The sequence below is a fragment of the Salvelinus alpinus genome, chromosome 12 (assembly GCF_045679555.1).
Source record: "Salvelinus alpinus chromosome 12, SLU_Salpinus.1, whole genome shotgun sequence".
In the NCBI taxonomy this organism is placed as follows: Eukaryota; Metazoa; Chordata; class Actinopteri; order Salmoniformes; family Salmonidae; genus Salvelinus; species Salvelinus alpinus.
In genome coordinates, this window is record NC_092097.1 from 11,535,919 (window position 1) to 11,550,846 (window position 14,928).

General features: G+C 43.6%; 1 protein-coding gene across 2 annotated transcripts in view; it reads right to left on the reverse strand.

Moving 5' to 3' along the window:
* Nucleotides 1–685: 685 nt before the first annotated feature.
* The window catches only part of LOC139535522 (E3 ubiquitin-protein ligase TRIM62-like), a 46,029-nt gene continuing 31,786 nt past the window's right edge, over nucleotides 686–14,928 (reverse strand). The window contains exons 4-6 of one of the 2 annotated variants that reach the window (XM_071335005.1): nucleotides 10,919–11,244; nucleotides 9,573–9,688; nucleotides 686–7,523 (exon numbers count right to left, since the gene is read on the reverse strand). In XM_071335005.1, coding sequence (XP_071191106.1) covers nucleotides 6,970–7,523; nucleotides 9,573–9,688; nucleotides 10,919–11,244 — 996 coding nt within the window. In that variant the 3' untranslated portion in view covers nucleotides 686–6,969. The remainder of the gene's footprint in view (nucleotides 7,524–9,572; nucleotides 9,689–10,918; nucleotides 11,245–14,928) is intronic. The other variant, XM_071335006.1, reaches the window with a different exon arrangement.

The window sequence follows — 14,928 nt, forward strand, 5'->3', positions numbered from 1 at the left end:
TGGACTCAATCAGCCCTGAATTAGCACGTACAATGGAGCATGAGGTAATGTCACGCTACAAGCATAACCTTTCCTCCAACAACGGCACCGACATCAAAGAGCTGGCAAACCGCTGCTTCTTGCTTCCGATGTTCACTTTATACAATGGTTTCATTTTTTTTTTTTAAGGAGTGGGCTGGCATTTTTTAGAAGGCATTTTAGAAGGCATTCTCTAATCTCCAGGCATCCTCACAGACAGCAGACAGAGAGACAGTGAGTGAGGGATCAGCCCTGCATACAGCACAATAAGGCCCTGCAGTGAGGTCGTCTTGTGTTCAGACAGTGTGATCCATCACAGGGTTACTCTCAGCTTTTTATTAATCTAGTTGAGAAATGCCTCAGCATGAGAAGGGGAGGAACAAAGGGAGTACATAGTCTCTGGCTTGTCAGAGGCTTTCACAGGGCTGGGATTTGGCACAACTCCGCTGAAATATGCACCTTGACACAGAATGTACACCAGCAAGCACTGCCTCATCTCATTCTGTACAACTATGATAGATTCTAGCTGCTCTCTAGTAATGAGTTCTGAGAAAGCATTTCACTTGCATTTTGTCAAAGGACTGAGCCCCAACAAATCCATTAGTACTACATGTTAATGTACTAGTATGTTAATCAGTGTTTCTAAAAGAAAGTCAAAACAGGCATGTTGGTTTTACCAATCTTTAATTGTACATTAAAACATTTCTCAAGAACCTCAGGCAACAAGCACACCAGTGTGTGTTCGCACAATGATGGTTGCACAGCCACCAACATCCTGACACAATCATTAAAAGTGGTATTATAATCATCACCACCACCACCAATACCAGTTACCCACCACCACCCCACAATAATAATCTTTCTACTTCTTATCCACATCACCGGACAGCAGTGTTGCTTTTATTAGACCCCACAGGGATCTGCATCGTACTGCACACAGTCATCAGAACACACCAACAACGCATCCAACAAAGCAGGGCACTGCCCCAGTTCTTTAAAGTGGACAACACGGACAAGACACACACAGACACAAGGATGCAAGAGCAGGGATATAGGGGGATCTTTTATCACTGCACCTCACAGACAAGAGGCCAGAACATACAGTGCCTTCAGAAAGTATTCACACCCCTTGACTTTTTCCAAATGTTACAGCCTGAATTTAAAAATTTATTAAATTGAGACGTTTTTTTTGTCACTGGTCTATGCACAATAACCCAAAATATCAAAGTGAAATTATGTTTTTAGACATTTCTCCAAATGAATTACAACTGAAAAGCTGAAATGTCTTGAGTCAATAAGTATTCAACCGCTTTGTTATGGCAAGCTTAAATAAGTTCAGGAGTAGAAATTGGCTTAAGTCACATAAGTTGCATGGACTCACTCCGTGTGAAATAAGTGTTTAACATGATTTTTTAAATGACTACCTCATCTCTGTACCTCACACATACAAATATTTGTAAGGTCCCTCAGTTGAGCAGTGAATTTCAAACAGTTTCACCCATGAAGACCAGGGAGGTTTTCCAATGCCTTGCAAAGAAGGGCACCTATTGGTAGATGGGTAAAAAATAAAAAAACAGACATTGAATATCCCTTTGGGCATGGTGAAGTTATTAATTAACTTTGGATGGTGTACCAATACACCCAGTCACTACAAAGGTGACTGTGTCCTTCCTAACTCAGCTGCCAGAGAGGAAAACAATTACAGAGTTTAATGGCTGTGATAGGAGAAAACTGAGGATGAATAAACAACAGTTACTCCACAATACTAACATAATTGACTGAGTGAAAAGAGGGAAGTCTGTACAGAATAAAACATATTCAAAAACTAGCTTCCTGTTTGCAATAACGCACTAAAGTAATACTGCAAAAAATGTGGTAAAGCAATAAAATGTTTGCAATGAATACAGGCTGTATCATATCCGGTTGTGATTGGGAGTCCCATTGGGCAGCGCACAATTGGCCCAGCGTCGTCCAGGTTTGGCCACAGTTGAAGTCAGAAGTTTACATACACTTAGGTGGTGACTCATTAAAAATCGTTTTTCAACTACTCCACAAATTGCTTGTTAACAAACTATAGATTTGGAAAGTCGGTTAGGACATCTAATTTGTGCATGACACAAGTAATTTTACCAACAATTGTTTACAGACAGATTATTTCACGTATAGTTCACTGTATCACAATTCCAGTGGGTCAGAAGTTTACATACACTGAGTTGACTGCCTTTAAAACAGATAGGAAAATTCCAGAAAATTATGTCATGGCTTTAGAAGCTTCTGATAGGCTAATTGACATCATTTGAATCAATTGGAGGTGTACCTGTGGATGTATTTCAAGGCCTACCTTCCAACGCAGTGCCTCTGTGCTTGACATCATGGGAAAATCAAAAGAATTCAGCCAAGACCTCAGAATTTTTTTTTTTTGACCTCCACAAGTCTGGCTCATCCTTGGCAGCAATTCCAAATGACTGAAGGTACCACGTTCATCTGTACAAACAATAGTGCGCAAGTATAAAGACCATGGGACCACGCAGCCATCATACCGCTCAGGAAGGAGATGCGTTCTGTCTCCTAGAAATGAACGTACTTTGGTGCGAAAAGTGCAAATCAATCCCAGAACAACAGCAAAGGACCTTTGAAGATGCTGGAGGAAACAGCTACAAAAGTATCTATATCCACAAAACCTGAAAGGCCACTCAGCAAGGAAAAAGCCACTGCTCCAAAACCGCCATAAAAAGCCAGACTATGGTTTGCAACTGCATATGGGGACAAAGATTGTACTTTTTGGAGAAATGTCCTCTGGTCTGATGAAACAAAAATAGAACTGTTTGGCCATAATGACCATTGTTATGTTTGGAGGAAAAAGGGGGAGGCTTGCAAGCCGAAGAACACCATCCCAACCATGAAGCACGGCATCATGTTGTGGGGGTGCTTTGCTGCAGGAGGGACTGGTGCACTTCACAAAATAGATGGCATCATGAGGGAGGAAAAGTACATGGATATATTGAAGCAACATTTCAAGACATCAGTCACAAAGTTAAAGCTTGGTCGCAAATGGGTCTTCCAAATGGACATTGACCCCAAGCATACTTCCAAAGTTGTGGCAAAATGGCTTAAGGATAACAAAGTCAAGGTATTGGAGTGGCCATCACAAAGCCCTGACCTTAATCCTATAGAGAATTTGTGGGCAGAACTGAAAAAGCATGTGCGAGCATTAGCTCTGTCAGGAGGAATGGGCCAAAATTCACCCAACTTGTGGGAAGGTTGTGGAAGGCTACCCGACATGTTTGATCAAAGTTAAACAATTTAAAGGCAATGCTACCAAATACTAATTGAGTGTATGTAAACTTCTGACCCACTGGGAATGTGAATAAATAAATAAAAGCTGAAATAAATAATTCTCTGACATTTCACATTCTTGAAATAAAGTGGTGATCCTAACGGACCTAAGACAGGGACTTTTTACTAGGATAAAATGTCAGGAATTGTGAAACTGAGTTTAAAGGTATTTGGCTAAGGTGTATGTAAACTTCCGACTTCAACTGTAGTTGACTCGGGTGTAAATATTTACATAAATTAGATATCTGTATTTCATTTTCATTAAATTTGCAAACATTTCTAAAAACATGTTTTCACTTTGTCATTGTGTGTAGATGGTTGAGGGGAAAATAAATAAATCATTCAGGCTGTAACACAAAATGTGGAATATGTCAATGGGTATGAATACTTTCTGAATAAACTGTATATATCCCACCAACATGAGCACACACTAACATACAGACAGCCCGCCCTCTGGCTCTAGGCTCTCTCAATGCTGGACTTGGCTAAGGGACAAAAGCTCTCGTCTTAAACCAGGGAATAACAAGAGCTCTTGGGGCAGAGGAGCCAACACATACCTGGGCCTCAGAGAATATATATTGGTGTGTTATGTTTACACTGCAACAGCCTTATGGAACTAAATGTAACATTGCCAACAAGATGCCAACAGTCCAGGCCAAGGCAGTATAATAATGTACTGTAATATTGCTTTCTTTGGCCATTTTCATATCCTTAATGTTATTAAACTACACTGAACAAAAATATATACGCAACATGTGAAGTGTTGGTTCCATGAGCTGAAATAAAAGATCCCAGAAATGTTCTATACCCACAAAAAGCTTATTTATCTCAAATGTTGTGCACAAATTTGTTTACATCCCTGTTAGTGAGCATTTCTCCTTTGCCAAGATAATCCATCCATTTGACAGCTGTGGCATATTAAGAAGAGTATTAAACACCACGATCATTACACAGGTGCACCTTGTGCTGGGGACAATAAAAGGTCACGCTAAAATGCGCAGTTGTGTCATCTCACAAATGTCTCAAGTTTTTAGGGAGCGTGCAATTGGCATGCTGACTGTAGGAGCTGTTGCACAGAGAATTTGTCAGTATGTCTAACAACCGCACACCACGTGTATGGCGCCGTGTGGGCGAGCGGTTTGCTGATGTCAACGTTGTGAACATGATGGCGGTGGGGTTATGGTATGGGCAGGCATAAGCTATGGACAAAATTGCATTTTATGGATGGCAATTTGAATGCATAGAAATACCACGATGAGATCCTGAGGTCCATTGTGAGACCCATTTCTTTAAGGTATCTGTGACCAACAGATGCATATTTGTATTCCCAGTCATGTGATATCCATATATTAGGGCCTAATGAATTTATTTCAACTGACTGATTCCCTCATATGAACTGTAACTCCGTAAAAATCTATGAAGCTGTTGCATTTGGTGTACAAAGAGACAGAATGATTAAAGACCTTCCAGAGCTCATTAATTCCAGCGTCATGCTGCTCAAGTTATCAGTGGTCTCTGCCCCATAGGCTAACTGTAATTCAGCAGATGTCAAGATTCATTTATTCTGATTAACCTCTGACACCTACGATGCGACGTCGAGGGAGGGAGGAGGCAGGGAGATGGAATCCACAGGTTTGTGTGTCAATGACGTTTGATCTAAGTTTCAATGGAGGTTTCAGAAAACAGCATGGCTCTTCTACTGCAGCAACAGAAGTTGTTCATGATATTATTGATGCCACGGGGCGAGAAACGGCACCCGTCTCCCTTTTCATCGAGCTGTCAAAAAGGCATTCGACGCCGTTGACCATGACGCGTTGCAAAGACTTGGATAGGAGATAGGATCATCTGATCGGGCAGTCTCAAGGTTCAACGGGTAACTATCAGATAGAACTCAGTGTGTTCAGTTTGGTGTTATGTCATCAATTGTCCGAACTAAGCTCTGTCAGCTGAAGTTGCTTTTAAATGATAAGACAAACGTTATGGTTTTCACAAATAAAAACGTCACCTCTTCCACGTATAGACAGAGTAGCAACTTACAAGTACTGGGGTTTCTAGATAGATGAGTGTCTCACTTAAAACACCACATCGAATGCGTTAGGCTCAAGTTGGGTTTTTCTTTTGACGTCAGGAAGAGGCTATTTTCGTGGCTGTAATTAATGACGGTGATATTTTGTACATGTACGCCCCTGTACGCTTCTGTAACTACATTTTCCAGCAGACAAATTAGGAGGGGGGGGGGGGGTATGCCAGTTCACTGCGCCTTTCACTTGGAACCAGCTTAAAAAAGGTCCTGAAATGACTGGAGCTCGACCCTTTAAATGAGATTAAAACTAGGTTAAACACTATGATGGAAAATTAGGTGGGGGGGGGGTAAATGTAAATGTATGTTTATTTCCCCCCCCCCCAACTGTAATGCTTTGTGTTTTATTTTGTAAACGTGTCTGCAACTTTGTGTACTGCTATTTGGCCAGATCATCTCAGAATGTTCATCTCAAAAAGAGACTAACCTGCTAAAAATAAAAGTACAAACAAATATGTAACATAGGTACATGCCAGGTAGAGTAGAGCTCTCATGCTGGAGTGGAAGAACCCAACAGAAACCACCCGGTGGGGAGAGAGGTCCCCACTCGCACAGCGACACATTTTCATGCCACACACACGACCTCTCCAGGCACCCCCAACGTCACACACAGGAGGGTGGGTGTGCTGAGAGAAGGAACAGAGACGGAGAGGTGTAGGGAAACGAGGGAAGGGTGACGACGGCAAGCACCACAACAGTGACCACGCACAGAGTGACCATCACTAGAGCACACAGACCATGAGGCTGCCATTGTCAAATGATGAGTATCAGCCACGTCCAGCACTTGGACTGACTGACAGTGTCGACTGTGGAAAACTGGACGTGTGACCTGAGGGAAAGGAATCAAGAGCTGCGACATCATTTCCATCAGTAAAGTGTACAGGTACACGGGAGGACATGGAACGGGCACTCACTGCCACACCGATAGGCTTTCACTCACGGGCTCACAACTGCTAACTGTGCCAAAGAAAAAGGAGCAGAGCGTCGTCAGAAATATTCCACAAACAAGCCTAAAAGAAAGAAAGGTGACCGCCATTTTCAAAATGTCTGGCTGCTGAGAGAGACAGACCGAGCAGCCGTCTGTCAGTCAGTCTGGAGCCTTGTAAGGAGAGCAGAGCCCGTGGGCCTGTGCAAGGTGGGCCTCGGTCACAGCACAGAGATCCCACTACTAAACCACGGTGCGATGACGTCATCTATGCAGACAGAGTAAAGCCCAGAGGCCCACCCCTGAAGAAGTTAACCGGGGCTCCAGTTGAAACCATGATGCTGCAGCAATGTCCACATAGTTCCTCCCTGGTGAGATCAGTGAGGAGCCACACCGACAGGCAAGACAAAAAACAGCGACCCGGAAAGAACACCAGAACGAAAGAAATTTACATTTCATAGTCAAACACCCTGTTTTGTCCCCCCCCTCTCATCATTTAAAAAAACGAGCCGTCTTTAGGATCTTAGTTACATCATCATCGTTGGTATCCTATCCTCAGGGAGGGTTGAGGTGAGCGAGCCGATCTGTAGAGTGACCCTGTGTGTGGCTCTTATAGACGCACGGTGTTGATTCTCAGCGGCTGGACGTTCTTGCCGTTGGCGTGGCTCTGCCCGGGGCTGAAGTAGGGGCAGAGCTTGGCCGGGAACGTCTTCTCCCTGTAGGTGTACAGCCAGGACATGTCGTCAGCATTGTAGAACACCAGCAGGCCCTTGGGGTAGTCCAGGTACACGCCCACCTTCTCCAGCTTGCTCTTGACGTTGAGGCGGGTCCAGGGCTCGGTGCAGGCGCTGTACTGGTTGCCGTCGTGCATGACGACGCAGTAGAAGCCGCGGCTGGGCTGGATCTGGATGCTGCCCTTGCGGCTGACCGTCTCGTTGGCCACGCCGATCATCCACTGGGTCTTCTCTGACACCATCACCTCCCAGTAGTGCACCCCGGAGCCGAAGCCCTCGGCCCCCAGCACAGACACCTCCACGTCGAAGCGCCGCGGGGAGTCCTGCAGGGGCTGGGGGTGCAGGTTTCCATAGGCTACGATGGTGCAGTCATCTGATAGGATGAGTCTCTGGTGGGCTGTGATGGGGTCTAAGGTCAAAGCTGCTGGCACTACGGAGAGAGAGAATGGACACAGTTCAAAAACACACCAGAGACAACCTGACAGGGCAAGCCCAGATAAAGCCAGGATAAAGACAGGATACAGATAAGGACATATTCTTCCCTACTGTTTACCAATAGAGAAACATAAATATGTTATGAGGACGCTCCCTCCCTCAGACAGACACTAGCTCCAGAACGGAGGTGTCATTCGTTGCACTCCATTTGTCACCATCGCCGCTGTACTGTCTGAGTTTTATGCTGAGGCAGTGAAAACGTCCTGGCATCCGTTTCAGCCAGTCACTGAACTGGAGAGGGGATCTGAAGGCAAGTGCATACAAATTGATTTTCTAAATGTTATCTTTAAAAAGTGATTCATCAGGTGTCTGGGAGAGGACCAAGGACATTCTGTTTGGAGGGAGGAGCTGAGTCACTGGCACAGTCTCTGTCTGCAGTGGTCAGTCAGTGTAGGTTTACTGACTGTGCCTGGTGTTTCTGCTCTACCAATCAAATGAGCCGGTGCTGCTGAAGGACCCTATCGGGAGGAGAATAAGGGGCTGTCATGGTGTTGGAATGACTGATGGGTAGCCTAATAATCCACTCTTGTAATACCCCCCTATTGCCCAACATCTACTGTAATCATATTTAAGGAAATGAAGACCTCATGAAGAGTATTTACATGAGCCATGTTTGGGACTGTTGGTTCATACCCTTCGACTTTATGCTACAAAAGGGAAACAGCTTATGGAGTAAGCATTCAAAATGACCTCGGCCTCCACTACACATTGATACTGTACAATGTCATGGAAATGGAGCTGGGAGGAGCATGTCTCCACAGCTCTGTGTTGGCTTGGCAGGGCTGGAGGCAGCTAGTTACATGTCGTTCTGTGGGTTAACTGTGGGTTAGGGAGGGAGTGTGGTTGTCGCACTGGGTTCAGTCTCTTTTTTTCTGGTTCTGTCTGGTTCTATGGGAAAATTAGCTGGGAGAACAATAGCAGCTTGTTCTCCTCACTCACTCCCATACATAGAGCTGGTTTAAAACAGAACAGAGAAAGGAATTTGCCAAATCTCCTCCCTTGATCTTCAGTGTTTATATCACACAGTACAAAAACAGGTGGCCTTGCCACTAGCCAGCAGGCAGGACAATGTTTTCCCCCACTCAACAACGTCGCCAGACAGTGTGTGTGTGTTTCAATCAATTCATGAAAATGAAAATAATCACTCTTGCACACACACACACAACAAACACCAGCGTTCATACACTCAAGTCATGCACACGTATGCCATTTTCTAGTTGGTAACATGGATGAAAAAGGGCACTGGGTTTGAGAGAAGAGGAGAGGTAGACTACTATTAATCCCGTAAACTATCATCTGCAGAGAGAGCGAGAGGGATGATGGGAGAAAAGGCTTTGTTGTTGTCACCGTGGCAGCCAGTGTTGATGGATCTGAACCAATTGTTCCATTTGGCAAGCAGTCAAGGGAGGCCAAGAAACCACTCTGCCTTCTCTCCAGCTTCAGAAGGCCAAAATGAGAGAATTGACAGAGAATTGAGTGCATCGTTTTAAATAACCTTCTGTGAGTGTGAGCGATGGCTGTGGGCTCAGGGAGAACAGGAAGAGGGAGAAGAAAGGAGAGAGATCTTCATCAGCTTTCCTGACAGCGAAGGGCATCTCAGCCCTCCAGCCACCATTTTCTCACAGAACTCACAAACATCCCAGATATTTGAACGCAGGATTAGCTCACACTGTGGGAGTCTTCTCCAAGGTTTCCAAGGCATCAATCAGAGCCCAGTTTAAACCCAAATCTATGCTACATTTTACATGTGTGTCATTTAGCAGACGCTCTTATCCAGAGCGACTTACAGGAGCAATTAGGGTTAAATACCTCGCTTAAGAGCACCCTTAGGAGTAAAAACCCATGGTGGAGACAATGATTTGTATCATAACTGAATGATGGGCTGAGGTACTTGGGTGCATCGAACAATTCATGAGACACTCCTGGTGAAGCGAATGCTGTTACACAGTTGAATTATGTGAGGGTTAACGTAGGTGGTGCATACCTGGTGAAATATCCTGAAAGAGAGACTTCCATATTGTGTACTGCAGGGGCCCCATGTACTTGGAGGTCGGGAAATCTTCATATGTTAGATTGGTCTCATGTATCTTTCCTTTTATCCTGTAGGTGGAGAAGAACGATCAATGTCAATTATCGATCTACTTTCACATCTCTTTGCTCGCTCTGTGAGATGTCTCTAGTCATTGCTCTATTTTCGCTGTTCGTTGTTGATAAAAGTATCTGTCAGATTCTGGATGGCCACATAATATTCTACAGCAGTGTAGATTGATATGGGTGATGGGGGGGGGGGGGGGGGGCTCAAACGCTATTACAGTATCCACCCCCACATTAGTCATTCTCATTCCTCCCACATGTATCCTTGAACCCCCCTCTCAACCCTGCCTGGGAACCATCGGGCTGCACAGCTGTACACCGAAAATCCTGAGAAACATTGAAACAGAAAATTATGCAAAGCTAACCATTCACCTGCTGTGAGTTTGTGAGAGTTACCCTGAGGAGAAACCACAACCTTGTACAGTCTTTTCTCACATTTTCCAAGGGTTTCTGCCAGTACTACACTTCCTGGAATCGTTGTGATTTTATGAGAAGGCAAACCTGTATATCAGTTCATTCTTCACTCATTCCTGTCAATGCCCTCTGGACCATTTGTTAGAAAGTAGTATTTTATTGCATTTCTTTTTTGTACTTTTTACCCCTTTTTCTCCCCAATTTCGTGATATCCACTTGGTAGTTGCAGTCTTGCCCCATCGCTGCAACTTCTGCACGGACTCTGGAGCGGCGAAGGTCGAGTGCCACGCGTCCCCCAAAACACAACCCGGCAAAGCCGCACTGCTTCTTGACAACGCTCGCTTTAACCCGGAAGCCAGCCACACCAATGTGTCAGATGCGCCCGGGCCCACCACAAGGAGTCGCTAGAGCGCGATGGGACAAGGACATCCCATCCGGCCAAACCCTCCCCTAACCCGGACGACGCTGGGCCAATTGTGCGCCGCCTCATGGGTCTCCCGGTCGTGGCCGGCTACGATTAGAAAGCATTCTGATGCAACAACTTCCTCAGTCCACTTTATCAATCCCTTCTAAGATCTTAAATACTTTAACTGAATCCCTGAGCACCCTCTTTCCCCGATTTAAAATAATGAGTCTGGTATATCAATGAGTTGCTTAACTCCACACGTTCTCTCCAAGCTATCACTATCGGTATCACTATCGGTATCACTGTCACTATCCTGACGATGAGCAGAATGGGTTACATTCATTACATTCAGGGGATGGTCTTATGTCGGGAGGGGAGTATAATATAACATAACCTCAGACAGTGTGCTATCTTACAAAAGTTTAGGACTGTGGCTTTTTGGAAGAAGAGCTGATCCAAGGTCAGTCAGACAGTAAGCAGAGCACCTCTCGGAGGTGAGGGCCACGCCCTCCAGGAAGTCGTGGCGTCCCGTCTCGTTGAGGCGCTCCTGGAGGATGCCGATGCCCTCCTTGACGTCACGCAGCTGCTGGCTGAAGCGCTGGATCTTGTGCTCGATGTCGGAGAGCGTGCGCGCCGTGTCCGTCTCCAGCTCCTCCAGCATGGCCTTCTGACGCTCTCGCAGGAACCGCTGCAGGCGTTCAAATGCCTCGCCGATGGTCGCACGCAGGCCCTTGGCCGATGACTGGAATGAGAGCGAGAGAGGGATAAGAGAGAGATGAGAGGTTATTTAGGATTCATGTGCAGGTTGTGCTCCAAGCATTAAACACACCAATATAAAATGTATTCTGCCTCTGTCACTCTTAGTTGGATGAAAGTCAGCCACCCCAGGGCTTATAAACCTTTTATCACCTAGCCTAACGATTATGTAAATGTGAACTCATTAATTGAAAACAAATCTGGCTAACAGTCAAAGGCAGGGCTTCTAAGGACATAAAATCCCCATCTGCTGTTATAGATCATCCAACACTGATTAACTCAATACAAAATGTACTATCATAAGAACAGCCTATGCAGATCGCATGAGGAGTTAAATAGGGCAAAGCTCAGTGTAAGGTTGGGACAGTGGAAGTGTGACACTGCTTGTGAGATGGAGAGCATTTTTTTTTTTAAGAGGCTGATGCTGTGGGGTCGACTGGGGACAGACTAGCTGTGTGTTCAAGGCAACATTTACAAGGCCTGCGAATAGTCAGATAAACGGATGCTATTATAGAAAGAGCAGGGCTGTTGATAAGGAGGGAAGGAGCAGAACCTGAGGAGAGAGTTGGATTAATTTATTTATAGTGTAGCGGAAATTAATCACCTCCAATGCTAACAGCAGTAGCAGAGTAGACAAAACAAAGAGGCTCTATACGCTCAGTCCAGTAACAACTGGAGAGGGAGCAGCTTCTCACTCAGGGCTTCTGTCTGTCTCTACAGAGGAAACATTTATCTTTGTCGAACATTCTAAGCTCTGTTGTAGTTAGGGTTACAAAGCTCCCGGTAATTTACCAAAGTTACCGGAATCTTCAGTCATTTTTGGAATTAAATGAAAATCTATGTCATTCTATCGTCCCCCCCCCCTTCACATTATACAATACACAACGCAGGATCACGTTACAAATATTAGCCAATATAGTATTCATTTTGTTATATCTGTGTCCATATTGTCCATGAGTTTCTATTAGATAGACCAGATGGTTCAAGAGAAAATAGCCTAATTGTTGATTAAATGCTTTTTCAATAATGGCATTTTTGTATTACCTCTGCAACTCATCCAACTATTGACTTTTTTTCACAACTGTCACCAGTTTGACATATTAAGTGTGTAAAAAAATGGAATAAAAATATATATTTCATGCCGAAACCCTCATATTTCAGTCCGTTACTAATAATGTCCTGTACTATATATTATGTCATGTGGACCCCAGGAAGAGTAGCTGATGCTTTTGCAGCGGCTGATGGGGATCCTAATAAACACCAAATATTAAACACCATTGGTATTCACTAAGTTGATGGTTTATAGTTGGATAATGTTTTGCAGCGGTTATTAAAATGTATTATAAAATCTTATTGAATTATTTCATACATTTTACGTGTGACGGCCACACAGAGGGCAAGAGATAAATACAGCCACCTGTGATAATCTGAAGTACCAAAAAAGGCCACTAGATGTCTTGTGATAAATTACATAAAATCATTGAGACACCAAAATTATGGTAGTTTACTGGTAAACCAGATCTAGTAGTCTCTGGGTCGTTCCACAAAAAGAGTGCCTTTAGTGTCCCTTTGATATTTTAAGTATAAATTGTAAACCCATATTTAATATAACCTGTTATATTAAATGAAGTGCCTTTTAATATAGACAACATAGAACATTCTGCATTTTGACTGTATATGACTTAAGCGCAACATTTCTCCAAGTTTCCATCCAATTGACGAAAATCCGCATTAAACAAAATATAAAATTCCCACAAGTGGTGTTTCCACCAAACGGACTTGTTGCGGATACAATTCAGTGCACACAGAAATGTACTTTTCCGCTTAAACTTTCATGTACCAAATTAAAATCGAAAGTTCAATGTATTTCCATCGCATTTTCAACTGGACCGATAGACACAAAAACTGTTGCGTTAAATAGTAAATGTGCCTACTCTAGTCTTGGCACGTTTGCTCTAGCCAACAGCTCGCAGATACACTGCGGGTAGGCTAGTCTACATGAGATTATTATGGTTAAATTTATTTTTATTTGTCAAACGGCAGTCAAGCATCGATCATCACGTCACCAGAATAAGACCCTGCATATTTATTGGAAAGGAGCATCAAGATCACTGGGCACTTTCACCACCCTGTAAAGTTCATCATAACTTTCATCTGTAGCCTAATAAACTGCATGTTTCCCTGAGTCGTAGTGGGAGGACCACACACCATATCATCGCGTGAATCCAAGTTTACTTCGATATGATGGGCATTTTATCAATATTTACCCATAAAGGAGTTTCCACCGCCATTTCTCACATAATACATTTCTCACATAATACATTTCTCACATAATACATTTCTCACATAATACATTTTACAGACACAAAAAGATCCCGATGTCGAACGATCAAATTCTGTCGACATTTATAAAATTGTACCGAAACGTACTGTTTCCATCACAGCTGTAGTGATTTCCAAAAAAGATATATTGTATGACTATACTCGCATAAAAACAGTGGCTGGAAATGTGGTAAATGTAAAGCCCTAGTTATTTTATTGCTTTGACAAAGTCACCTCTGAAGAATATTATATATTTAATGTGATTAGTGATTCATCTTATCACATGAAATGTCTGTCCCTCATTTTAAGTTCAATCTTGTTACGTGAACTGAACTCTTGTTTTAATATGGTAAAACAATTCCTTTTTTTTTTTTTACTCAAAAGAAACATTGAATAGTCAACAGTCAAATCACAGTGTAAAAGCAGGTGAGCTGATTCTACTCTTTTTGGCCATTTTCTGGTGTTTTGTGGTGGAAAACTGAGTGGGTCGAGCATAACATGTCAACCCTGTTACCAACAGGTAGACAGGCTAGAAATGTTAACAATTTAATTATATATATATATATATATATATTTTTTTTTAAAAGTTTGCATTCGATTGCCTGCTCTGTTGCACACAACAAGCTTCCATTCCCCCTGTCACAATAGGATTTATGGCTGATTTAAGATGAAATCGTCAACCCTGTTACAGTCAAACCTGGTACTTTATTTGGCACGTAATAGGCACTTACCATAGTCATTTTTTTTAATGCAACCTAGAGATGGGAAAACATGTTTTTAATTTATGTTGAACATGTGCTCTCTATGACAGAATGTTCAAATTAAGCAAACTAAAACTACACTACCCAAAAGGTACTCAATTGGTGGAATGACCACTCTACTCCTCTCCATCACAGGGGAGTACGGAACAACAGGGCCAGTAGCATTATAATCTGGGTTTTATTACTACTGCCTGCAATCAATCAATCAATCAATCAATCAATCAATCAATCAATCAATCAATCTCCCTCCAGCAGCATGCCTGTTCCTCCTGTTCCAGTAGGAACCTGGAAGCAGGCACATATTATCTCTGTGCTGTTTGGGAGCTCTCAGCCTATTAAAACCATTTATCTCCAGTACAGATGGGATGTGTTAAGGTGGGCTGTGGGCTGCTCTCCTCCACCTGGTGACCGAGAGAGGAGGACAGTACTGACGAGGCCTGTGCCAGGTCCCAGCAGGGTGTTATGACTATGGCAGGGTGGATATTTAAAGCCCATATTAAGCCTACAGGGAGAGGAGGCTGGGTCTCAGAGCAGCAGCATGTGCTTATCAGGCGAACCCCCACGGGGCCTGGGAATCAGACAGCGTC